At 34.7% G+C, this 27377-nt stretch overlaps 4 protein-coding genes across 4 annotated transcripts; 1 reads left to right on the top strand and 3 right to left on the bottom strand.

The window, feature by feature from the left end:
• Positions 1 to 1683: 1683 nt before the first annotated feature.
• LOC130813844 (glycosyltransferase BC10-like) lies at positions 1684 to 7641 on the bottom strand. Its single transcript, XM_057679735.1, has 2 exons — positions 6446 to 7641; positions 1684 to 2447 (listed from the first exon to the last, which is right to left on the bottom strand). The coding sequence occupies exons 1-2, from the start codon at positions 7052 to 7054 to the stop codon at positions 1806 to 1808; spliced, it is 1251 nt and encodes a 416-aa protein (XP_057535718.1). The 5' UTR covers positions 7055 to 7641; the 3' UTR covers positions 1684 to 1805.
• A 138-nt stretch (positions 7642 to 7779) lies between these two features.
• LOC130813843 (protein ENDOPLASMIC RETICULUM-ARRESTED PEN3) lies at positions 7780 to 11244 on the bottom strand. The gene is made up of 2 exons (XM_057679734.1): positions 9607 to 11244; positions 7780 to 8331 (listed from the first exon to the last, which is right to left on the bottom strand). Exons 1-2 carry the CDS (start codon positions 10985 to 10987, stop codon positions 8252 to 8254), a joined length of 1461 nt encoding a protein of 486 aa, XP_057535717.1. The 5' UTR covers positions 10988 to 11244; the 3' UTR covers positions 7780 to 8251.
• A 284-nt stretch (positions 11245 to 11528) lies between these two features.
• LOC130813845 (glycosyltransferase BC10-like) lies at positions 11529 to 15605 on the bottom strand. Its single transcript, XM_057679737.1, has 2 exons — positions 14866 to 15605; positions 11529 to 12723 (listed from the first exon to the last, which is right to left on the bottom strand). The coding sequence occupies exons 1-2, from the start codon at positions 15403 to 15405 to the stop codon at positions 12082 to 12084; spliced, it is 1182 nt and encodes a 393-aa protein (XP_057535720.1). The 5' UTR covers positions 15406 to 15605; the 3' UTR covers positions 11529 to 12081.
• A 2193-nt stretch (positions 15606 to 17798) lies between these two features.
• Positions 17799 to 27122, top strand: LOC130813846 (chaperone protein dnaJ C76, chloroplastic). The gene is made up of 7 exons (XM_057679738.1): positions 17799 to 18155; positions 22168 to 22248; positions 22685 to 22722; positions 23593 to 23672; positions 25088 to 25168; positions 25310 to 25418; positions 26195 to 27122. The coding sequence occupies exons 1-7, from the start codon at positions 17877 to 17879 to the stop codon at positions 26334 to 26336; spliced, it is 810 nt and encodes a 269-aa protein (XP_057535721.1). The 5' UTR covers positions 17799 to 17876; the 3' UTR covers positions 26337 to 27122.
• Positions 27123 to 27377: the final 255 nt, after the last annotated feature.

Raw genomic sequence — 27377 nt, 5'->3', positions numbered from 1 at the left:
AAAAATACTCTAGAAAACTAAATCTTATTTCAGCTAGAATATAAATTATTAATTTCAGATTAAATTTTAAAATCAAATTTCACCTAATTCTCTTCTTAGCTTAATTTACTTTCTAATAAAAAATGATACTCACGTGGGTATTATGTGAGTATGCTATAAACTTAGGAAAATTTACCCAGAATAATCCAACCTATTCACGATTTTCCTACAATAATCCCAACTATCGATTAACCATGAATAATTCCAACTATTGACTCACTTAAACTGTGCTGTTGTTGCTCTTGTTTTTACCGGTGCAACAGGTAATTTTCTGGCATTTAGTCAATAGTTGGGATTATTGTAGGAAAATCGTAAATAGGTTGGATTATTCTGGGTAAATTTTCCATTTTTTTAAATATTTATCTTTTTTTTATATTCAAAATGACTTGCTACAATAGGTAGCAGGTCACCCGGGTGTACCCAAGGCAAAGACCCTCCTAAGTTCGGATTATTCATGATTAATCGATAGTTGGGATTATTGTAGGAAAATTGTAAATAGGTTGTATTATTCTGGGTAAATTTATATAATGTCTCTCCTAATGAAATGCACGCACTAACATGCTGATTGCTGAATATAACCAATAAGAATATTACAGATCGCGTCTTACATTATAATAGCCTTATACAACAATATTCAAAATCAAACATATTTTTCTCATACTCAAAACAAAATAATATAATTTAAATCAACTGAATTGAATAGAATATTAATTATGCAAACAAAAAACCAAGAATTAATCAACCCGAATACTATAGTATAACGCAACCGAACAGACGAATATATTAATTGACTAAAAATTTATAATTTGTAACTATTATAATACGTGACTGAACCTATACAATTACATAATTATGTATTTAAATTCAAATTTTTTTAAATACATTTTTAAAAATATTTTTAACATTATATGATCTAAATATTTTAGATCAACCCTAGTTATTTATAAAATATTAAAAATAATTTCAAGACTAAATCCCGTGTGGGAGTTTATTAAATTGTTTTGAATAATGGAGTATCTCCTACTAGAAGCTACCATTATAACTTTATAAGATTTTCTTATCCATTAACTTACTCTTTCTTCAAATTTCAAGACTAACAATTATTTTCAATTTCAAAATCATTATCATCATAACTAGAGTATCCCGCTCATAAAAAACTATGATCAGAGTCTGAGGAGGGAAGAAAGACGACAACTCATACGGTCATACCCATAGAGGAGAGTGTGGTCAAAGAATCCCTCGGCTCGAGAAGAGTTTTCAATTTCAAGATGCAATACCTTTTCAAAAACATACACAAATTCTCACGTTGAATTGATCGTATCTATTAAGTTGACCTAATATACACATATTATTTTAAAGTAATAACTTATAATCTTAAAGTGATCGCTTATAATTTAAAAGTAATTACTTAATCTAGTCTTAAAGTCACCACTTATAATCTTAAAACAATTAATTACAATCTTAAAGTGATCAATTAGAATTATATGTTAATTACATAGGCTAGTTTCATGGTGAAACAGTCTAATACTCTAATACAAGACTTGTTGAAACATAAAAGACTTCTATCCACACAAAGCATCAAATCCAAATCAAATTGTACTTCCACCTTTTCAAACTCGAGGAATCTATGTTCAAACTTGACTAGCCTTAACCCGAATCATTTAATCAAAAAATCTATTAATAATGAATTGTATAACATATATAACATATAACACAGAAAAGATGACGGTATGGATTCGCGCTACTTCCAAATCAAAATCAAAAAACTAAAATCCCATGACTTTGGAACTAAATTCAAGCAAGGGCTCCAATGTACTAGGAGCAAACTTGCGAGCAAAAAGATAACATACAGATGTTCTTTTCGAGTTATACCAACACTGCTTCCTATAATTCCGAATTTTTTCTATGAAAGCTTCCGTAATATTTTCTCCTACAAATGTAGACGGATGAGGTCCGCCTTGGGACCAATCCACCCAAGTCAAGGTGCGATTCGAATTAAGAGACGGGTGGAATATGTTGAGGTAAGTCGCAATGTAGTGCTCGTCAGGAAAGCAAGGCGGAGGGCAGTATTTCCTAAAGAGATCATAGTACTTGTAATCTGATATGATTTCGACTGCCAAAGCTCGGCTAATCTCAAACCATTGAGCCCCTTTTCGCCATTGTTCAACCACGATGAGTGGTCTCATGTGTCGATCATAGCGCCCACGACCAAAACGGGTTGGATCATCATACGACTCCACGAAAGTGTGAGGAGATTCGATGATGTATCTGTATACAGTTTGGAAATTGTAAACGGGGATGCAACTCTCGGATAGAAGCACAAAACGCTCATTTGAGAAGTCGAGGAGAGCGTTGGCTAAAAGCCTCTTTTCGGCATCTGCCAGTGAAACATCACCCCACATAACTTCCTGTAAGGGAGAGTGAAATGAGTTATTCAGGTTATTTGTATGCATCACAAACAGAGAAAAGAATGTGAACATATCAAATGCTCATCAAAATTACTATTTCATTTTCATCCTAGTTTATCACTATCATACCCAGTATATCCTGCTCATAATAGCTATGATGAGGGTCTAAAAGGGTTGGATAACGGCATTACCATACCTTTATCAAATGAGATAAGGAAGTTGCAGCTCTCATAAATTTGTTATTGAGCTTGTACATAACAAGACTCGCATATTATGAGAGTTGACTGTACACAAACCTGATGAGGTTCCATCCTAAAATCAATTGGTAATAAGAAGAGTAGCCCATCAAGCTTATATGTTAGTCAACCTCTCTTTAATTTTGTGGGATCACATGTGAATTATTTTTCCAACGGCGGCTAATGAGACCCTCGGCTTAAGAATGACCTGCAAAGGAAACATGTGTCCTAGAACTCCATTTCGATCCTAGTTTGTTGTCAATATTCTAATCCAATAAAGAAGCAGCAAAGTGGACTGATTCTAGACATTTCTATACCAGATTGAGCTGGCCGAAATGCACTTTGAACCAAAATTTGCAGCAACACCATTTCACTTAGGAGAGCAATTCTCAGCAGAAACTTCTATTGTTGTACATGTAAACTTACATAAGCCCAAAATTAACTGATACATCACTCGTGAATAGGCCTGTGCAATGGGCCGGATAAGGGTCGGGCCCATTAAGCCCAATCCAACACAGCCCATTTATCTTGTTCAATTTTTAGGGACGTACTGGATTCTCCGACCTTATCTACGATTTAAAATTATTATACAAGTGTTGGCTAAACTTGGTCAGCTGACAAAATTAAGAAAATAGAGTGATTCATGCTGTTACGGATTTTATTCTGTATGTAATCTGATATTTTAATCAGTGCTAGACATAATGCAAATTACAAATTACTTCTATATAACTTGAATCCAGCAGCAGTCAGCAAAGTGTCGTATTTTCTCATAAATGTGGTATTCAAAGCTAAGTGTTAATTGTACATTACTAAAGCTCATTTTAAATTTACAAAGGCCTGTTTTTAACCCTCTTATAACCCGTTTTAAGCCTGACCCTTACATAACCCTTTTAAAAACTGGTTGGATAAGGGCTGAAAACGGGGTCCGGCCGTTCAACACCCCTACTCCTGAGATGGATGTACAAAACGTTTTAAAGGGCTTAACCACAAAAGAAATTGGTTGATTAGAGATACTACATTCATGCCAATATACAAATGCCTGAAGAAAACATATTAGACAAGCTCTCATTGTTCCATCATAAGTAAATCACATGGTGTCTAGTAGTCTACAATAATTCCACTTTCCAACAAACCATAGAGCCAAATTCATTTCCAACAAACCATATATATCCCAAATTATGTTCCCTCATAAGCAAATTTATTGGCTGGTTTGGCGAATTGGAAATTTTGACAAATATGTCAGATTTTTAATTGTTTAGTGAAAATTATTGTTGGAAGTGTATTAGCAAAAAGAGTGGATTAAAAGACAAAAGTCAATAAAAAAAATTACTCATGCTAGTTTTTTGGTTTTGGCTTAAAATCTCTTTTTTCAACTGGCTTAAAAGTCATTTGTCAAATACTTTTTTTAATTGTCTAACTGATCGACCAAATACCAAAAGTAAACAAAAAGGCAATTTGCCGAACACCCCCAAAACATTCTTTTTGTTTTCCCCCAAAACTATACTCCTTGAGCAATCTAATAGAAAATTTTTTACCACTCAGCTACACCTTGGTTATTTCCTCTCCGGTCTTAAGAGTAAATAACTACCCTTTTTTCAGGAATAGCTACTCCTATCATGATTTATAACTACAATATATCGGCTAGCAGCTACCACTCTTCCAAATAGACTATACAGTATATCTAAACATCAGCTTAAACTTTTAGTTAGAATAGTTCCTTAATTCTTACTGATGCAAAAAATGTTGTCTAACCTCATTTTATTCCACCTCTCCAAAAAATATAATTTTCCAACTTTAAATCCTTCCATTCTCAATTTGAATCTGGTTCTCACGGAACACTCTTCTACCTTTGATTTTATAAAAAAGTATGATGTTCTTTTCATTTCATGAGTCATGACGAAGATTGGGCGTTAGCTAGTTAGTTGATCAAGGATCAATCATAATTTCCGCAACTGTCATCTTTTTTCCAGCTCTCTCGAGTCTACATTTAGAAATGTAAAACATAAGGCGACAACTATATTCATACATACTATATTAGTTCATAATACCACTCATGGTTAGAAATCTAAGCATTATTAAGTGACAAATTTGTTGAGTATTTAGAGCATGTAAGACAATATCCAAAAGTTTAAAATATAACTAAGCAAAAACATAACAATGAGAACAAAATCTGAGCTGCTCGACCATGTGCTCGTAAGAGCAAGGTGTTGGTCGTTCGAGCATGGTTTGTTTATGCTTGTTCGAGCGCCATATATGCTCATTCGAACACTTAGGAAATTTCGCGTCAGAAAGTTTTTGATAGTGATTTTGTTTCATGCTCGTTCGAGCACTTTGGAACAGAACATTTGTTTGTAGATCTTTCATTTCATGGAGTGTTGTGTTGTTATGAACTAATGTTTTACTTGATATAATTAGTAAATGGATTTGGATGAATCATTGCTACCCTACTCTATAAATAAGAGTTGGTGCATGAAATCATTTACACTTTGATTACATCTTGAACATCAATTTCTGAGTTGATCTTTATCTCAATCTCTTGAAACATAAAAGAGAATTATAATTATAATTTTTACATAAACACATAATCATTTAGTTCAATTGGTTTGTACTAATCGATTGATGTGATTGATTGTATCTCATTGTGAATTTTCGGTCTCATCACCCAAATACCTTTGTGGGGGAAATATCACAATAGGAAAGCTTGTAATCAACTTCAATCCATATCAAGATTTCTGGGTGACGTTCATCGTCGCAAACTAATCTTTTTTACGGTGTTGTTCATTTCATGGTTAATTCAAAGTAAGGAGTCCATTGCCATATACAAAGGTTCCGCATTATTATTTCTAATAAAATTTCACATACAACCCAAATTAGTACACCAGACTTGATTCAAAACAGTATGACTCTAATCAACCAAAGCACCAGAAATTCCTCACAAGGACATGTCTTCTTTTCTTAGATAAGAAAGAAATTGCAATCACTAAGCCCTAAGTCATCTTTTTTCCTGAGAAATCTTTCTCCCAAAACAAACATCCTCTAATTACAAGCTACCCTGTTGTATGGATGGTTGAAAGGTTAAATCTTGACGATAAGATCAAAGGATCAAGCATTGATACCATCACCTTAATTCATGAGTCAAAAACAGTTTCACAGGATTCGCTAATCTCTTTGCAAATCATAAATCAAAAAAGCGAATTATGGTCGGTATTGAATTATTCTTGGGCCAATTTGAGTGAATAGCGAATTCATAAAGCGAATTAGCTTACACCGGTCAAAAGCCCCAATGAAATTAAGCCCGTTGACATAGACCAGGTGAATTAGAACACGCCCGTGTGAACAATTTGTTGTAAATTAACTGTCTCGGTATCAAACATTTTAATTACCATTTAACTATCTATTTATACTTGAATAAGCTAAAATTGACCAACAAGCTTTTTTTCTTAAACAACCCCGTATCTAGCCATAAAAAAATTAAGCCCATTGATTTAGACTAGTTGAATTTGAACACGCCCGTGAGAGCAACTTTTTGTAATTAACTGATTCTCGGTATCAAACAGTTTCATTACCATTTAACCATCTATTTGTACCTGAATAAGCCAAGCTATTTCGCCAAATACCCCCTAATAACTTGTCCATAATTAGCAATTCAATCTAAACAAAAGTATACTTCTAGGTAAATTTTCACATACATAGAACAACGTAACATGCATAAATCATGATACACTAAAACAAGCAATTACATAAACATAGAAAACAGCATACCTTACTAGGAATTTGGCGACCAAAGAAGACAGAATCAGGAGAAACCTGAAACACAAATCCAGCCTGAGTATGCACATAAATTGAATAAAACCCTTGATGACCACTAAAAAACTTCTCCCACAAAGGCAAAAGAGGCAAAGAACCCCTTGTCAAGAACATAAAAGCCACTTTAGGTACCCTTTTAAAAGGGTACCCTTCAATTTTAGGAAACAATGAAGCTCTCCACAACAACTCTTGATCTGATAAACCATGATTCAACTCTTTTGGATGAGCTATATTTTCTATACTTAAACAATCAATTTGCCCACATTTTTGATCCTTCTGCTCAATAACATCACAATCAGTAGCATTATTTTGAAATGATTCTTTATAGATCTTGTAATAATTATCAAAATTAAAAGTTGACCTTTGAGAAGTTGAAACTAAACCAGTAAGAATACCACCAATGAAGACCATTAAAAAGACTATAAATCTAACAAGCTTGGAAGATGTATCTTTTTTGAAATACCCATGTTGAGCTACTAAAGATTCATCCTTTTCTGGTCTAACACTATTTCTCATCATTATTTTCTTCCTTTTTTGGTGAGATGATGAAGTAGTACTATTCATAGCCAGTTAATTAACAAAACCATGATGAAAATTAAATCTCTATGTTTTGGTGTGGAAATGGGAGAGTTGTGGGTGGAAATCTTTGTGAGAAGGTGGAGGAGGATGAAGTGTACTAGTCAAACAGAAGAGTTTTCTTTCTGGGTTTTTGGTTGAATGGAAATTGGAATTGGTTAGATTGTGGGGGTTCTGACTGATTTGTCAATAAGTCCCAAATTCTAAGGGCAGCAGCAACGGAGAAACTCAGAGACATGTGGGACTTGGATTAAAAAAAACGGTTGTACAGCATATGATTTGTAAATTGTACTAGAGTTGCGTACAATTATTCGGTAGATGGTAGGGAAGTTGGAAATTTGTGGGGAGGCTCTATCTCCCACATCGGCAAACGGTTCATGGACCAGATCGTCAACATTTAAGCTTATACGTAATATTTTAGATTATATTTTTATCTGTACAGTAGAAATTGAAGTGTCTCTTTCATTATAGTGTATTTTGCAAATTGAAGAGTTTAGAATGTGATGTATTAAGATTAAACGAATATAGAAAGTATTTTTTTTTAACTAATTCAACTAACTTTAAAGTGGTTAAATTTAATTTGATTCAATAAAAATAAGTTAAACAGGTTAAAAATAGAGTTTTATTTCATAGGGACCAAATTTTATGTCAATTGATGAATAAGTATTATTTTTAGGAAAAGTTGTGAGTTTGATCTTCACTAAGTATTTCAATTTTATAATTTTAATATTAATATCATAAGAATGGCCAACGAAGCCATAGAGGTCAAACAATCATGGATACATTTCAAGGCTTTAGGGGCATTTGTTCCTTGGAAGACATTTCCATTTTTCCATGGTTTTTGGTTTTGTCAAGCACACGACAAATTATCATGAAACTTGAAAGCATAAGAAAACTCCGCACAAGCCACTATTTTAATCAACGTAAGATGACAGGCAAGATACTTCCTCGATCGATGGCACGACGTTACTGAGTCAACATACAAATGCACCAAGCCTAAGGATTATGAAAGACAACACTTGTATCGAGCGAGTGATACATTCTTCTGTGCAGTGACGCTTGCAGGTGATTATAGCTGAAGACAGAGAAGAGCCCGTCACATTTGGCCTCTGGGTGTGAACTGTATAACTACAAAGATTAATATGTTACTTCTACTTGCAACTTCAGAAATGCCGCTGCACTATCTCACCAACGTAAGCAAGAACATCGAACACCAAAGTCAAGACTATAATCTGATAGAGATTCGGGCAAAGGAGCAGTATTGTCTGTATTATCCAAGAATAGAACAGCACAAGAAGCATTAGAAGAACGACAGACACGCTGGAAAGACAAATGCTAAACCCTGAACTTTTACATTCGATTGGGGATGCCATGGAGAATAAGAAATATGCAATACGATTAAGCTTCTCTATCAAGCAGTCAATTAGCTGAACCAAACCAGTTTTATTCATGTCTGAAAAACGTAATGAAGTGTAGTACGTTTGTATGTCATCAAGCCAACCTTTTTCGATAGCCACATAATGAATCAGGACACTGAATAAGAAACTAGCTAGGGTTTCCTAAATCCTAGGCGGTACGAATCAAAACACTCAAATGGATGAAATCACAAGAAATTCAATAAAAAGTAACACCCTTTAACTATATAGTCTGCATTCCTATATTCTACCAGAACAGTTAACTAGCAAACAGAAGCATAAACGGATATGAATGTCGGGCTATTTCGGGGCCGGTTCAAGTTGTGATATTGTCTAATATAAGCATACCTATACCTTTAGAAGAAAGTCTATAATCCTAAATATTTAGCCCAACTATAAAATAGTCTTTCATTCACCCAATGTCAAAAAGAGGGCGAGAAAGACCAATGATGAGTTGGAGGGTAGGAGTGGAAAAGAATATGAAGGATTTAGATTTTAGATTAATGGTCAACAAAGAAGAAGAATTCATTTGGACGACCACTAGAATTGATCTATTGATTCATGTAGTCGACTACTATTGGTTGGGATATAGGCAAAAAATAAATACATCAAGCAAAGTTATGATGGCTTTTTGAAATCCCATTGTCTAGTATTCATCAAATTTCCATATAAACTGCCAGAGTATAGATTTTCTTCTAAACTAATACAATCAAAAGATTCAAAACTCCTAAGTTTAAAATTTAATTAACATTTCATCATGCACAATGACTCATTGCCTATCAATCACACAACTTTGCCAAGCTTCCAGCTTTCATTCAACAACAGAAGCATATTATGGGCAATTCTACAACAATCAAGAATACCAAGAGCTTCTAATAAATTCACAACCAAATTTACATATTAAGACATCATACCTCATTGGATATGTGGCAGCCGAAAAACCTAACCAAAGTAAGATTAAATCCATATTGCCTATCCCTTCTAAGATCATCAAAATGTTTTAACCATCACATGATTCATTGATGTCCTCAATTATGGTCAGTTTTGGGTTAATTTTTGCCATTGTGAGCAAATTACGAATAAAAAACGAATTAGCTAGTGAGTTATGTTATGCGGGTTTAGCACCTGAGCAATGAGAAGTCTCCCAAACTTCAACACCTTCAACATTTTCCCTTGTAACAAACAGCCTATTTCCACCTCCTTCAATACTTCTAATGATCCCACGCTCTGCATCCTCCACCTTATCTACATAATTCCTCCTATACAAACCCCATTTCCTCTCTCCTCCCTCTCCTTCCTCTGTAACTTCTCTATCTGGAACCCTCGACCAAGCTTCCAATCCCCCATCTCTTCCAACGAACACATTTCCCTGATCGCAATGCACAACTACACTTCCCTCGATCTTCCAATTGCCTCTCAAACCCAGGTTTGGATCCTCCAAATACACCCATGGGTCCGCACCCAATTTCCTCAAATCAGCCACACCCAAATCACCTGTTTTAGAACCCACTTTCGCCAAAAATAACCCGTCTGGATCAACATCAACATCTGCCATTGTATCCCCCAATCTACTGCTCCGAATCACCCCACCCGGCTCATTAGTTTCCCATACCATCTCCATTGACCTCGGATCCCAAATCCGGACATAACCTGAGTACCCAAACGCCCCACAATTCACCGAGCTTCCTACCAACAATCCTACTTGTGGGACCCACCTAAGTTTCTTAATAGCAGAAGATTTAGACGAATTACCGGACTGTCTACCAATTTCCGCCACAACTTTTAGTGTAGATTTATCAATTATAAGAACAGCATTCTCCCCATGTTGACACTCAAATGCAGCAGAAAACACCGAATCCCCTGCATCCCCCACTACAGCGGTTACACGAGATTTACGAACCCGAGTATCAGAATCATCCTCCCAATAAACAGAACCCACGTGATTCTTCTTAGAGTAAAAATGAAGTCCAGAAAAAGAAAACGACCCAACAGCAGAAATCTCAGGAGAGATTGGCCCAACAGAGGAAATATAATCAAGATGGGTACGAACAGTAGAAGAGTAAGAAAGAGTAAAAGGATCATAAAACGAGATCTGCCCAGAATGAGCAAGGACGATAGAAGAAGAAGCGGAGAAAGCAGAGATGATTGGAGAAGATGGAGGTATGAGAGAGGTAATGAAGGAAGCGTCGAAAGGCAAAAAAGGGGGAGGAGATAGAAAGGAAGGGGGTTGGATGCCATAGAACTGGAGCTCGTTGAGGAGTTGCTGGTAGGAAAAATGGCTGAAAATGGTGGAAGGAAGGCGGCGAGCACGGAGGAGGGAAAGAAGAGAAGAGAAAATTTGTGGGTCGCGGTCGATGAAGATGGGTTGAGTTGTGGTGGAGAGAGAAGTTAGGAAGGTGGATTGGAGGGTGGTTGTGGTGGTTACGAAGATTTTGCCGCCGATGTTGAGCTTGATTTGTTCGTTAGAGTTGAGATTGGGATTGGTATTTGAGTGTATGGTTGCCATGGAGATTTGGATTAATTGTACTCCCTTTTAGAATTTTGGAGTTGATCACAATTGAAAATGAGCCTATTGTGAATCCAATAATTCAAGTTCTTCAACAATTGTAGAGACGACGTAGGCAGAAGTGACAGTATTTTAGGCTTAGGAATAGTTAGGATGGACTCCATCTAACCCTTTGGAATAGCAGCTTGACATATCCAGGCAACAAACTTTTGCAAGAGACTGTTTTGATTAGACAACCTTCAAATAATTAATTCGTATATTTAATAAATATATTAAGATGTGTCTAACGGTAAGGTTGTCTTATATAAAAGAGTTTGTGTTGAGTCAAATAGCGTTATTTCAAATATATATAAAAAGTATTTGATAAATAGTTTTTTTTTTAATGATTTTTTTACTTTGTTTTTGACTTTTTAATTAAATAAAAGAAAGATATAAAATTATGGATATAAAATAGGTGAGACAAGTCTGAATGGAAATTTGATGAAAATTATATGAAAACAAATTGCAAGCATGTGGACTCCATTCAATACTTGAACGAACATTTTAGAAATTCAACATGCAATCCCATTCAATGATTCCATCAATTTACACGTACGATCATAGTACAAAAACAAGGGCATGGCATCTGCAGTGTTGAAAAGGTTTTAAATTAGAACAGGACGATTGCCATTGATTATAATCATCGATGACTAGTAAAAGCTTCCAGAGTGACCGAGTCCATTCATCTAGTGCGCGGTCCTTTCTCTTAACCCCTGCGATGCATCAGCAGAGATTTGCAAACAAACAGCTCTTGACTTTGCTCCAGAATCAGAAGATTGTACAGAGACGACAACAAATTACTATTCCATCTTTGTCCCAAAAACTACAATTAATAATAATATTTTCCATAATTGTATTCTCCCCAATGTGTAAATAGTACCTACAGGCTACAGCAACCAAAAATTCTATCTATACATAATTTTTTGTCTAACCCACCCCAACAAACAGAAAGATCAAACATATCAGCATTTTTCCTAAGTAATTAGAAGATCCCACCACCATCCAAACCAAAATGCATCGGATGTGGCTTACATTACTAACGAACTCAAGCTTCGTCAAAATCCCATAATCTTAGCACTTATGTTTAACAATGGTTCAAGGGCACTTGGAGCAAACTTGCGAGCAAAAAGGTAACATAGAGGTGTTCTTTGTGAATTATACCAACATTCCGTCCCATTATTTCGTAAATTCTGTATAAAAGCTTCTGTAATATTTTCTTTCCCGTAACTTGTGGGGTGTGGCCCTCCAAAATACCAATCCACCCAAGTCACAGTGCGATTAGCATTGAGGGGTGCATGGAATATATGGAGGTAAGTGGGAATGTAGTGCTCGTCAGGGTAGCAGGATGGATGGCAGTATTTCCTGAATAAATCATAGTATTTGTAGTCGGATATGATTTCAATAGCTAGAGCTCGAGTTATCTCAAACCACTGAGACCCTTTTCTCCACTGATGGAGCTTTATATCAGGTCCCATTCGCCAGTTATAGCGTCCACGACCATAACGAGAAGGATCATCATAAGACTCCACAAAACTGTGCACAGATTGAGTGAGGTATTTGTAGACTGTTTGAAAATTGTAGATTGGGATACAGCTCTCAGATATAAGCACAAACCGCTCGTTGGAGAAGTCAAGGAGAGCATTGGCCAAAAGCCTCTTCTCTGCATCTGCCAAAGATACATCACCCCAAGAAACTTTCTGCAAACATCAACATTAAGATGGAATCTTTTAGCTCAGACATAACAAGTACTAATCAGAGCATGTAAAAATGAAAAGTAATAATCATCGCAAATACAGAGAAGAGAATAACTTAAAGGCAGTATAGAAAAGGATCCGAAGCTGTTATCTCATACACAAGCCTATGCAGTATAGTCAAGGCAACTGTTTCATGAGCGTTCTTACTAGTTACTATCAGACCATAAGGAAACGGATATATAATATGCTTGAAATTGTGAAACTCCCAGCCAATTTTGCAGAGTATTTGCAATTCTTTCCGATTCTGAGCAGGTAAAGGACTTAGAAAGCTAAATTACTGGTTATAGCTTGGACTGAGTTAGCATGTGCCATCTGACTTCACCATGATCAGAAACATAATAGAGGCTCTTCCATGAATCAACATTGTTCAAGCAAGTAAATTATATTTTTGTATAGCTTGCTGGGCCACTTCTCAGATCAGGATTTTATGTTAGAGAAATAATGTTCTGTAATTGTGCCTTTTTGACTAATGTTTGCTGGGATATTTTTAGTGTTGTAGCTTTGGTTTCATATGAAAAAGGTCACAGATGCAATTTTAGTCTTAGATTTCAGTTATGAGTAGTAGTTTCATGTAATTTGGGTTGTTTTTCATTGGAAGGTTTCCCCTAGTACTTTATTGATTTTTTCACGTTGACGAACATTAAATTTAGTTGCAAAAAAGAAAATCAAAACAAAGGGACAATTGTAATGGGGAGAGAAGTATCATATTCAATGAATGACTGAATATATAATCTTCATGTAGCCACATATGATCATTATGACCAGGAGGAACATTTGAATGAGGAAACATAACAAGTACATAGTATCCAATCATGGTCTCAACTTCCAAGTCCCAACACCATCCCATTACTTCACATAAGTTCTTTCCCCTGACCCCAAACACTTGGTCAATAACCTTTCAGACATCAACAGTGAATACCATTGAAATAAATATAAAAGCAGATCAAATGTAAGAATAAAGAGGTAAGAGGCTAAGGAATGAGTTGCATTATGCAGCTATTAGTATTGTCACCCAAACCCCCAACCAAAATGGCAGGAGCTTGCTACATGGAATATAGATATATACTAAACCACTTATGCACTAGACACAAACTGATGGATAAAAACCTTGATTCTTTTACTTTTATATTTTTGTTCTATACATGACATTATAGGTACAAGTTTACTAGTAAGCTTGCTCTCCTTTAAGAAGCAACATTTCTATAAAGTTTACTACTAACCTCGCAATCCTTTAGAAAGTAGCATCATATCTTATAAAAAGATAGCATTCCCACTTCCAAAGATTGCCCTCTTAATTCATCCACCATCAGTTGAACAGTAACAAGAGATTACGCAAAGATTGCCCTCATTCACCCACTTTCAGCATCTTGAAGGCTAGAATAATTGGACCTATGTCATGATATCCATCCCAGAAGAACCATCCAGGACCATTCCCATGGCTCAATGTAGAATGTAAAAATCAAAGTTAATATCCGAAAAGTTCTTTTATGCCTTCTGCTTAGTTGAAATATCACATAACATCTAACAAAAGGAAGCCCTTACATCACCTACTTTCAGCACTCTTAAAAGGGACTTTCCAACCTACATCACCATATGCCCCTCACAAAAACCATGATCAGCAAAAGACTAAATATAGCAGTGACAAATAGTACAAATTCCACACTTAGAAGAAGAACCACCAGGTCTCTAGTGTTAAGATACATATCCTCAAAGACTATTTAGCATACAAGGACAAAGGACACTCAAATAAACACCATTATAAACAACAACAATAATGACAAAGTCTTAATCCCAAAAGATTGGCATGGGTTACATTCAATTTTAATGGTCGGCCTCATAAATTCTCCTTATCCGCAACACCAACTAATAATCAAACACCTTCAGATTCAGATTCATTATTATCTTTATTACCCAAAAAAACTAACGTAGGAGCAGCCACATAAAAAATCAAATCAATCACATACCCATGAACATAGTAAAACAAATCAAACAACGTCATTATTAACATAATCATTCAATAAATCAACAAATCCTCAAAACAAACATTAGAAACCAAAAGAAAACGATAGCAATCATGATACGTACCTTGCTAGGAATCTGGCGGCCAAAAAAGACAGAGTAAGGAGAAACATTAAGCATAAACCCAGGTACAGTATGCACATAAATTGTAAAAAAATCATCATGTCCGCCAAAAAATCTTTCCCATAAAGGCAAAAATGGCAAAGGACCTCTAGTCAAGAACATGAAAGCCACTTTAGGTACCCTATTAAAAGGGTATACCCCAATCTTAGGCACCATTGATGCCCTCCAAAAGAGCTCTTTATCCGATAACCCATGAAGCAAATCTTTTGGGTGTACCCAATTATCGAAATTAAAACAATCAATCTTGTCACATTTAATGGGTTTTTTGCTAATTTCAATTGTACAGTTACTGCTACTGATTTCATCATTGTGCACGGCCGCGTTTGGATCATCTTTAACAACCACACGTCCTTTGTAGTACCGAGAAGGTGTATACCAATCTAGATCAATATGGGAACTTGAAATTAATCCAATAACTATACCTGCAACGAATATCAGTAAAAATAATACCAGCTTCATTACTTTACACGATGAATCCTTCATGTTTCATGTCTTTGGGAGTGATTTACATGAAATGATTAGGGTTGGTGATGGTGAAGAAAGATTTGGGGTTCATTAGGGACGAAATCGTAAGGAAACTGCAAACTTGCCCAATATGTTTATCAGATCAATAGAGTGATTTATGGAAATTATGCTTGCTAATAGAGTTATTTGGCTAATTCTATGGTAAAAAAGAGAAGGGTAGTACTGATTTTTGCGGTGATTTTTTTTGTTATCACCTTTTATATAGCCATTCTTATTCATTATTACTTTGATTTTTACATAGTAGTATCAAACATGAGTGATAGCATTTTTCTAAGATTTTTTCATATGGTAGCATGCCAATACTCGGTTTATGTCTCATCTAACTGTCGTGTATTTTGCATTAAATTCTTGTCAATTTCCGTTTAATTCGCCATTTTGATATTTCTACTCTTATTAAGTGTTGGTTCTTATCTTTATAATTTACTCTAAATATTTGAGAGCATTGATAAATTAAACGGTGGGTTAAACGTCAAAATAGTGAATTAAATATTTGAGAGCATAAAAATGGTTTAGGTAAATTATAAAGACAATAACCAACACTTAATAAGGGTATAAATGTCAAAATGGCGAATTAAATGAAAATTAACAAAAGTTTAACAGAAAAAGCTACGACAGTTAAATAAGCCATAAATTGAATGCTACCATGTGGAAAATTCTTACTAAAATGTTACCACTGACGTTTCATGAAATTTCGATGAAATGTCAAATTTTGTTTGATTGAAGATTCTAAAATATTGATTTTGATAAAATTTTATTGAAACGAATCAAAGGAGATTTCACTTAACTATGTTTTAAATCATAGATTAAAAATAAAATAGATATAAAAAGTGATTGATGAATGATTTAAAAAATCAAATAAAACAATAATAATAAATTAGAAAAAGTATTAGATTTTTTGAATTGGCTTTTTAGGCTTGATCTCAATTTTTTGGCCTCCTCCCTAACTTTTTTTCCAAAAAAATTAATATTTAAAAATTTTTAGTACAACTAACTTATACTGGTACGTTCACTTTAATTTTGTGTTATATGCTCTATAAAATTGTAGTTTATATAATTTTAATTGTGTATCTTGTTTTATTTAAATTATATAATGTAATAAAATAAAATTAATATTCTTAACTTTTTTATTAATAGTTTTTTATAAATATATACAAAATTAATATAAAGTAGTAAATTATAGATATGAGGTGGGTTGGGCAAATTAGTACGGGGCGAGGCGACTAAATATGGAGCGTTGAAGACCTCATACTCATCACCTAGTCACTATCCACGACAAACATGAGTTTTCATACTCATATCAACACATTACCCACCAAATTCATACACATATCTGCCCCAACTTGAATAAATGTGATGCGAAATTTGTATTATCATCCTAAAGTTCTATGTCTATGTGATTTGTTTTTGCCCTAGTGAGAATGGCGAGCATATTAAGAAATAGGGAGGGATGGATTAAAATGATGAGGTTACTTATTTAGATGCAAGTGTGAATTATGACCCTAAATAGTAGTGAGACATTTTTATTGGGGTGGACTAAAATATTAGATGAGACAAATTGAAAAGAACGGAGAGAGTACTTTTGTGTCTATGTTTCCAAACTTGAAAAATGAAATTTACGAGTTCACAATCCCAAGATAAGTCACACTATAATCCATTGAGGTTTGGACTATGGGTTCAGATCAAATGGAGTACATTAATTTTAGGTAGGGTCAACTAGACTCAGTTTCCAACCCTTTTTTTTGTTAGACCTAAAATCAACCCTTTAGGTAGGGTCAATTTAATTTCGATTTTGAGTAAAAAGTAGATGAAGTATAGTGAGGAAATTGAATTGGAAAAGATATTGAAGATGAAAAAGAAGAATTTTTTATTTTGACCAGTCAACCGTTATATTTAACGTTCAACTAAAAGAAAACGTCACTTGCTACTCTTTGGAAAAGAAAAAATTTTATTAGCTATTTTTTGGCAAAAATTTTTTATTAGATACTTTTTGAAAAAATTTCTTTTCATTAGGTACTTTCTGACACTTTTCCCTTTTTTCATATTAAATTATTAATAATCTTTTAATCATTAACTCATATTGTGAATTATATCATTGTAAAAATATTAGAGTTTATAACATATTTTTAGGCCTCAACCATCAGCGTTATTTGAGTTGGTTTCTGGACATTATATCAAAAATCAGCGTGATTAAAAAGCTTAAAGAACTCTCGTATTAGGGAGTTTGTTATACTATTAGCGTATATAAAAAATCATGATTCATGAGAGTATGTTAAGCTATTCGTTGAATTGGCTTTTACCAATCAAGATTAATTCACATTGACATGACTAGAGCTACCATTGAAAGAAAAAAAAAAACACAAGATGGTACCACACCACACCAAGTCACTAACATACGATTTGCCCTTTGTCTCAGCTGATTCAATATTTCAATGGCTCATTTTTCCGTAGCAGCAGCAGTGACTTTCCTTAACCCTAATTCAAAAAATCATCACCTTAACTGTCACAATAACTGCCGTTTATTCGCGCCAATTCTCTCACCTCACCACTTCAAACCCTTTTCTCTTTCCCCATCATCGCCATTCAGACTATACTGCAGAGGCACAGATGATGATTCTCTCAATTCCATGTCCATGGCTGCTGCTTACTCCATCCTTGGAGTTCAACCTGATTGCTCTGCTGCCCAACTCAAGGCTTCTTTTAGAGCCAAAGTATGTCATTTTATTACCCACCTCTTCAATTGAAATACTCATACTACCCATCGTTTGATTGGTTCGGTAATTTTGCGTAATTTGAATTTCGTTGTTATGCTTTGGGATTGTGTTTTAGGGATGATTGATTAGTGTTTTTTTTATAACGTTTTTTTGTTTAATTGCGATTTTTTTTTAATTCTTTTTTGGTTGGGGGGGTTGATATTTTTGGTGTATGGCTGCAATTTTGCAAGAATAATGGACAAAGATGTTATGGATTCATTTAACCATCGTTTGATTGATTTGGGTACTTATGTATAATTTGATTTTTGTTGTTAATTCTCTAGGATGGTTTATGGGGATTCATTCCATTACCTTGTCATTAAGTGGCTCCTACCTAGGATGTCGTTTGGGTGGGTCGGCCGTCAGACTGTTGGATGTATGCAACCCTACCCTTTCCAACAACATTCCGTTAATTCCAATCGATGGCCCCCACTTAGGGTGGGTTTTGGGATTGTCTGTTGTACCCAATCTTACCCTTTAATGATAAAACTAACAAATAAATTGTTATTTACCCTTAACCCCGAAGCGCACTTGATTAAATGAGCCAATTTACTTTAGTCTATTATAAACAGAAACCAAATCACTATCAATCTTTGGCTCCGTCAAAATAATGGACATTTGGAAGATTAAATTATTTTTATTTTAATTGAAACATTTCTTTTTTTGTTTTGTATCTGTATGTGGCTGCAATTTTGCAAGCGTAATGGGCAGAGATTTGTTCACTTAGCCGTAGTTTTCTATTCCAAATTACCTGTTGAGTATATGCTTGTTTGTGATAGTTATATAACAAATCATGGGCTGCAACTACTAACTTGGTCACTTGGTTGAGTTCGTCACTTGACATTTTGATGCCCATATCATGATTTGAATCACATTTACTCCTCACTTCTAACCCATATGACTTTTGTATGAGTCGCCGTGAATGACAGAGTATATAATTGTAACAACCCGACTTACCATTGGCCGAGTAAATAGGGTCATCACGGGGTTTACTTTCCAAGAAACTCAAATCTCAATTCCAAAACTTGTGCAAATGAGTCTTTAGTTCTAAAACATAGCTAAATCAGCTATTCCCAAACCAAACATCTATCTAAATCATAAAGTAATCATAAAAGTCTCTATGAAAGTCCAACATAACCAATACAATCTAGACTAATATACAATTACCAAGGCTTAATACAAAACTCCAAAATTCTAACGTGATAAGCTCATTATAACATCCTTGGAAACTCTAATCACCTCCGCTATTCCATCATTCCCGACTGGTTCCGATCTGTAAACAAACTAAAAGTTGGAAACAACAAAGGGTCTGATTAAATTGAATGAGAAGTAACAATCCGAAACAACAAAACATAGTAATTTCCGAACAAAGGTTTAAAAGCAACATCCGTTCCCTAGATTTATGTGCGCACAGGGAGTCTAGTTTGAGAGGTGCCCCATAGCTCTATGGCTATGTCGCTCTCGGGTGAAGCTAGTCGATATTTGAATGACAACTCGCTTCAAAGACAGGGAGCAGGGAACATCTCAACTCTGTCAATGACCAGCTCGCAAGCCCGATCCATTGATCATATCATAATATGAACATAAGCATTCACAAAAACATTTGTCTTAACAATTTTTAATTTCAAAAGAACTTTAGTAAAAAGTTTATTTTCAAGAATGTAGTCTGGCCAGACCCTTTAAGGGACTGCTACTACTTACCAAAAACGTTTTAAGAAGCTAAGTCTGGTTCTCCGCGATCACTAGAAGGGTTCCTCAATGATGTCGCCTCCTGAAGCATAACAAATATAACATCACAACAAAGTATACGATACTACAAACTAGGCTCATATAACTCATTGCATCCTTTCCTATGGCAGCATCTTAGTTCAAGCTTCTATTCTAATATTTTTAATTTCAAAGATTGCGCAAGTTCTAACTCCAACCCCCAATATCGTCAAAATATTTATAACCATGCTTTAGACTAGCTTATATTCTTGTAAAGATCATACGTCTCCACAATTCCCTTTGTATTTCCAATTCAACCACTTCTACGTTCTTCTAAACTCAAAACCAAGAATATTTAAAAGAATCCAAGAAACAAAAACAAGAATAACAAACCATCCAATTAGAAAAACACAGCTAATCCATCCAATTCACTAATGATTTCCACATGAACTCTAGATTCTTTCAAGAACATCCAATCATTCAACATTTATCCATTACCATAATTTTCTAAACCAATACCATGATTTTCAACAATATATCCCAAAGTCTTCATTTTCACTATTCTAATATCTACTACAAGATCCTTATCTTTCAATTAAACAACATATCCAAGTACACTAACTAATCAAAACCAAGTCATTAGAGTAGTCTCTTACTAAAATTATAATTTACCCTAAGATTCTCATCATCACATAACTTACTAGTAACACATTCCCCATAAAATTTTCAATTAAGAACTCATCTAATTAATTTATATAAATTCTCAAGATTCATCAAAGTTTAGGGTTTACAACATGATAAAAGAATATGCAAGTGAAAGTATGCCAATGAAACTAAGCTTCATATGAATAGGAGTATATTATTAAGGAAGAACAAAAGAAAGAAGTCAAGAAGGATTACCTTTTGTTTGCAGCAGCAAGAAACGAGAAAGAACAGATTCAATGCTTATTTTTGGCTTGAATTTGATGTCTACGCAACCGGACCAAAACACACTCAAACCTCCCCCATTTCGGCAGAATCTGGGTCAAGGAAGGGAAGTTGTTGGATGTTTCTACACTCATTATTGTTCGAATTCAGAGGGAATTGAGCAACAAAGATCAATTAGCCATAATTTACACAAATAATCAAGAATGTAGAATTATAGATCATTTACCTTGCAAATCACGAAGGGAAGAAGAACCAACTGATTTTTCACACGCAGGTCCTTCGAAGATCAGTGGGAAGAAGAAGAACGTTGGTCTGCCATTGTTGTTTTTTCGAAGTAAAGCTTCAAAGGAGGCTATGTTAGGGCTGAATTCCTTGAAAATTCAGATCAAAATTACAAAGGTTGCACTCGAAAAATTAGTGAATTGAATGAAGGAGAAGGTTGCTCAATTGTGGAAGAACTCACGCAAGATTTCGACCATTTTCAGAGGAAATGGCGAGATGGAGATGGTGAAAATCTGATTTTTCTTTGGGTTCAAATGAATGAGGAATAAGGATGGAGGTGTTCATGGGTTTGATATGTTCATTTACTGGGTTATGCGAATGAAAGAGGGAAAAAAAAGGAGGAGGGTTTGGGTATATTATTTATTTTTATTAATTTTATTATTATTTTTATTTTATTTTATTTTTTCTTAAATTTCCGAATTAATTTCTCGAATGTTACAATAACATAGGGTCATCCATATTTCAAACCTAATGAGCTTTCATATGAGGGAATATAAACCATCACATTTACCTTTTGGTTGGTCAGTTGACAAGTTGACATGGTGTCAGTTGTCCATCTGACGTGAGAATCTCATTTACCGTTTGGAATATTTAGCCCCGTTTATGTGGACTTGTGCCACATTTCACACTTTTAGGCGATAGAATATATAATGTTTATTGTGACTATTTATTAGTTTAATCTTTTGATTGAGTTGGTAACTTGGGACTTTAACTATTTCTATGTTTAAAATATGAGAGTAATGATACTGCTGCTATTTTTGGTTGTAAGGAGCGTACATTGTGGTTTAAATGAAACATTACTAGTCAATTTTGAAAAATCTGTGCAATTTGAATTGAAAAACTCTTACTATGTGTTTGTAATTTTAAAATTTTCATCACATGAGTGGAGGGACTTTTGATTTAAAGAAGTAAAATACTCTGAACAATAATGTGTGAGAAAGGATCAATTAAATAAAATAACCCATACCAATACTTTCTTCTAAAGTCATTTCATAATAAACACATTAAAAATTGATTTTTAAAATTTTTGGAGAAATTTCAAATTGTTGGGCAGGTGAAGGAATTTCATCCAGATGTAAGGAGTAATCAAGCCGATTCCGATTTGATGATTCGCCGCGTGATTCAAGCATACGAGGTACTGCAGCTTATTTTAGTAAGGAGAGAACAACAGGAAAGAGTAAAGGCTTTTTTTTTTTTTTTTTTTTTTTGGAGAAAATATGGAGATTTTGCTTCCATCATTTTCTCCATGTGATCTAATGGTTTTGCACCTTGTATGTCTACTCCCTTCCCTAATGGGAAGGGCCAAAAGTGAAGGCCACCCAAGAAATCGTGTGGCGGTTGGCTAACATAATTTATCTATTCTCTCTCTTTCCATCTACCCTCCCACGACCCAGCCAGACCACCCTCACCTAATATATGAATACCTTCCTAAGGAATGTGCTTTATGATATTTGGTTTCGTCTAACTCTAAGCATTAACAAGTTTCAGTATAATTTTGGCTTTTTGTATCTGATGTTGAAATTTCCCATATCTACTAGGATAATGTGTTGACTGTTGGATACTGAATGCAGATTCTCTCCAATATTAGCAGGTCAGAGATTATTGAGAGGTAATTTCTTAGATATCACATAACTGTCTATGCTCATGTGTTGTTCCAACTTATTTTCTGTTGCCTTAAAATGTAGCTTGTGATGTTAGTTTCGTTATTGTTTTGGCTTCCATAGCTTTTTACACTGGAAAAATTGTTTCAATTATGCTCTGCTTTTGCAAAGCTCAAGCATGTTAAAAGCTCTTGAGAATGTGTGTGGGGGGGAGGGTGGGGGGGTGGGGAGTTATAAACATTGTTTCCAAGAGGATGATCCTTGACAATTTACTATGGGATTTTGTGGTGTTTTTTTTAATACCATTTATACTTGATTTGTATTGGTACATATAGCCAACCTCAGATGTTGGGTTTGAGGCATTGGCAATTTTACGCTTCTATGGAGGTAATTTTGCGTCTGCATAAAGTATTTTCTTTTATTTTTTGTTTTAACGATTAACAATTTACTTCAAATGCTCTTTCCAACGAATAGGTGTCGGCTGAGCATGTGTTACTTTAAAGCACTAGTTAAAGGTTAATGTGAGAAACACTCATAATTTTTTTGCAGCCTCTTACTGACCATGACCACACTCAGGATTTATATAGGATCCTTGAATTTTTTGTGGCTGAAAAATCTTTTGCTGGAGCTCTTCCTATGTCCCTGTGACCTTTTATAAATCATTCATTAAATCCATATTAATTTACTTGGCTTTCTGATATTTAACGGCTGATGTTCTCTATCAATCTAGGCATCTAGCTATTTATGCTACAATCATGACATTGATTCTCATCTTCTATATATCTTTTCCATTAACCCGTGAGTCTTGCATTTTTGCTTACTTGTTAATCCTCCTTTTAGTTTGCAGTAAATTTTATTGTTTGCACGTGTTTTTGCAGTGAATGTTTGGATCCTTTTGACAATCCAGAATGCGAAGCATTTGATATTTTTGTCAATGAAGTTTTGTGTGTTGGCAAAGGTACAAAAATACCCTTTCTCTTTTGCTTCTAAATGTCTTGAGATACATAAGAGTCAACTTAATTGGTCATTGGTGTAAATTAAAATTTTGAACTAGCAACTAGGCATTTTTGCTGTCTACTGAAAGCCTGGAATGCCTACTGCAACGTCAGAATCTTAACCCCAAAAGATTAGAGTCGGCTAACTGTTTCTCCTCCAACCAAAGAAACAGATTCTTTGGTATACAAACTAGTTTACATAGCTCTGCAGAAACAGCCTTTTTAGTGACGAAGTCAGGTGTATATTACTTCCTCATTCCATATAATTCACTTATCTCTCAGTCCTTTGATTGATATCTAGTTTAACAATAACAAACAAAAACATTTAACACTCAATGATTTAACCTTTGCTCTGTCTCTTGTATTTGAAGAGAGTACAGTTGTAAGGCATAGTAAATCCCATCTTTTTGCCTATCTATGTCATTAGTTTACCTTTTAAAATTTTCATCATCTGGTGATATTCATTTAAGATATGCAAAGTTGGTGTGCATTAACCAAGCTTTTTCCGGTGGAAACATATTGGTCACCACTGCATGTGTGAGAGAGGATGAACGACACAACACATTCTAAACACTAATCAATATTGTTAGAGTTTCCCTGCAGAGTAATTGTGGATGAAGAACAAAAAATATTTTGCATAAAGAAGATCGGCGTATGTTTTCTCAGAATGGGCTGCAGTCTTGTCTTGTATTTGACATTTAGTTTAGATATGAAATTAATTGCACAAAACAATGCATCTCCTTAAGCGCAACAATCCATTACAATGATGCATTATTCTTAGAAGTTGCAAGAAATTAAACCAATTAGATTTCTGAAAGCAAAAAATTAGGAAAAGCACCTGCTCTGCAGTCCGCACTGTTTGCAGGTGCAGAGAAACAATGAAAACCACCCTATTCGACATCTCCATTCTATCAGGTCACTATACATGACCAAAACATCCAAATCATAGCCATGAAACACATACAAATGCACACTTCCAGTTCCCAAGAAGTTCCTCTCCCCATGTCAAACTGATCAAGCCCAATGCTCACTTTGTATAAATATGGTCGAAAAAAGAGCGGGGTTCTGGCAAATATGATCTATCATCCATTTGATTTGTGCAAGTTATTCCAGGTTTCACATGTAATTGATTGTTAATGAACCAAACAAATAACGGTATTAGTGGGTCCGTAAGACATGTTTACTTTTGCTTTGTCGTGAACTCTAAGCTCGAAATAGGATTTATTTTCAACTTGTGATAATATATGTAGAGCTTCGTTCAACTTAGAGGTCAAGGCTGTCTAATCAAAATCTTTGGCCTGGTTGAATGGAACTTTCATGCAAATTAAATTAATTCTTTTTGAAATTTACTTGTCTAATACATCAAAGTATTTGGCAGGATGTCCATATTCATGTGTCCAGCAGGCTCCTCATGCTTTTAACTTTTCTTCACTGGGAAGTGCACGAGCAACTTCTCAAGGTTTGTGAATGAGCTTGACACTCCATGTCAGAAATAGAAATTAATTTTTTCATGAGCTAAATGGATAATCCATGGACTATGCTGGAAGTTACATTTCCCAATCTAATAGCAAAATTGCTGTTGTAATTTGTTCAAACGCAGGACATGCTGATGATTACAAGGTTCAGCTGGCTGTAGGTCAGTGTCCCCAAAATTGCATTCATTATGTCACACCTTCTCAGAGAATCATATTGGAGGAGCTCCTTGATAGGTACACAAAGATTGATGTGCATATGTTTTTCTTACTTCATTGTTTTGTGTTTCAACCATTCTCCGTTTACGTGTTTACTTCAAATGGCTATAATCACCAATACCATATACAGTATTTAATGGACTTGATATGCAATTTAATGTAATAATAGCGGAATCCTATTCTAAAGTATTGCCGTATTGTTGGAAAAAATAACTTACATGTGATCCCACATCGAACAATTAGAGGGAGGTTAACTAACGTATAAGCTTGGTGGGCTACTCCTATTACCAATTGGTTTTAGGATGGAACTTCATCAGATTTATGTGCAGCCTATTCTCCTCTTATGCGGGTCTTGTTATGTACAAGCCCGTTAACAAATTTATCACCCATAGCAACTAGTTACCGATATTACTTCCTACTTCCTTCATTTGCATTTTCTTTCTGGAGGACAGGTTTTGAAATGTTGATAGTTTCTGAAATTAGACTTGCTGCAAAATATGAGGGGGTTTGGTTGGATGGAGCTCTAAAACAGGAAACCAGTTTTCATTTTGCACAGTTTATCGAGCTCCTTTTGTAGTTGTTGCAGAGACAGGGGGAGTTAATTGCGAGCTACTAAAATTCTCTTTTGTTTATTTTGTGGCTTGTGGAGATGATTTTCTAAGTGTTTCTTGAACTTCTTACGCAATCACCTAAATGTCTCAAACATCGATATGTAGAATAGGCGACCTGATTCAATTTTGTTATGGTTTTGTTTTATTCTGACATCACTCGTCTGGTTCGTTTCTCCTTGTCAGCATTCTGGAAAAACCTTATGATACCTCAGCTGAAGCAGAATTGCTTTATTCTCTCATTGTCAAAGCCAAGTACGAGAACAACCGATACCAGAAACCAAAGAAGCAGCCTAAAACATCTGCAAAACATGTGGACTGGTTTTGAATTGGGTTTTCAGTATAGTATATATATAAGGACAGAGCAAAATTAATCCCAATTTCCTCAAGGCTGGAGATTTTCCTTGAAATGTGGTTTCAAGATCTGGTGGGCGAGCTCGAGAATGATCTTGTGTGCCTGTTCGTTTATGTTGGGAAGATGCTGAAAAGAGTGAATTTGTGGCAGAGATAAAAAATACACCCGGTTATCCTGTAAAATACTTCATCATCATCCTTATTCCAAATACATCTGGCCCATAAAAGCTACGATCAAGGTCCGGAGAGGATTGTAATATACTTCATATAGTGAGTACAAAGGTTTTATATGGTGTAGTAGCTGACTTGCTGTTACTTTGATGTCATAGCTGTATATTTTGTGAACTTAAACATAGAATGTTCTCCCTGTAATTATCATCATCATACTCAGAAAATCCAGCATACCATAAGGGTCTAGGGTTGAAGACATCAAGACAAACAATTGATACTCATACCCCTCCAAAGAAAAAGGTAGAAGAAATTTGATATACAGACAATAAAAAGAGGGTCTTGCAATATAAACGGTGCGTCGTATGCATTAGACAGCTATTTGCAATGTTAGTTCTATTTCATTGAATTTCTTTGGCAAGCTTTTAGTTTAAACGACACATATAGAGCCTCAGACTTCATATATTTTGCAGTATTTCCAATAAGCCAAAAAGTTGTTTTTAGTTTGGTCACTTTTTATAATTTTTATTTATATTATTAATATTAATAATACCGTAGTAATACGTAATATATTACTCCCTTCTATTCACTAAATGTTCCATTTGGTTTTCGAACACTATTTATCAATCTCTTTTATTATGTATTTTATTTTTAATCTATAAGTTAAAATATAGTTAAATGAGATCTTGTTTGATTCGTCTTTAGTAAATTTTATTAATACTCCCATCGTTTTTTTTTTGATCTTTAACTTTGGGTTTTTCATACATATTAAGGAAAATAGAATCTTTGGGTTGTAGTGAGTATTATTTTAATTAAATAGTAGTGTGATGTGATGATTGTATTGGAA

This window comes from Amaranthus tricolor, chromosome 5 (assembly GCF_026212465.1).
Source record: "Amaranthus tricolor cultivar Red isolate AtriRed21 chromosome 5, ASM2621246v1, whole genome shotgun sequence".
NCBI classification, from domain to species: domain Eukaryota; kingdom Viridiplantae; phylum Streptophyta; class Magnoliopsida; order Caryophyllales; family Amaranthaceae; genus Amaranthus; species Amaranthus tricolor.
Note: the sequence above shows the minus strand (reverse complement) of the source record. Positions and strands in the feature narration are given on the sequence as shown.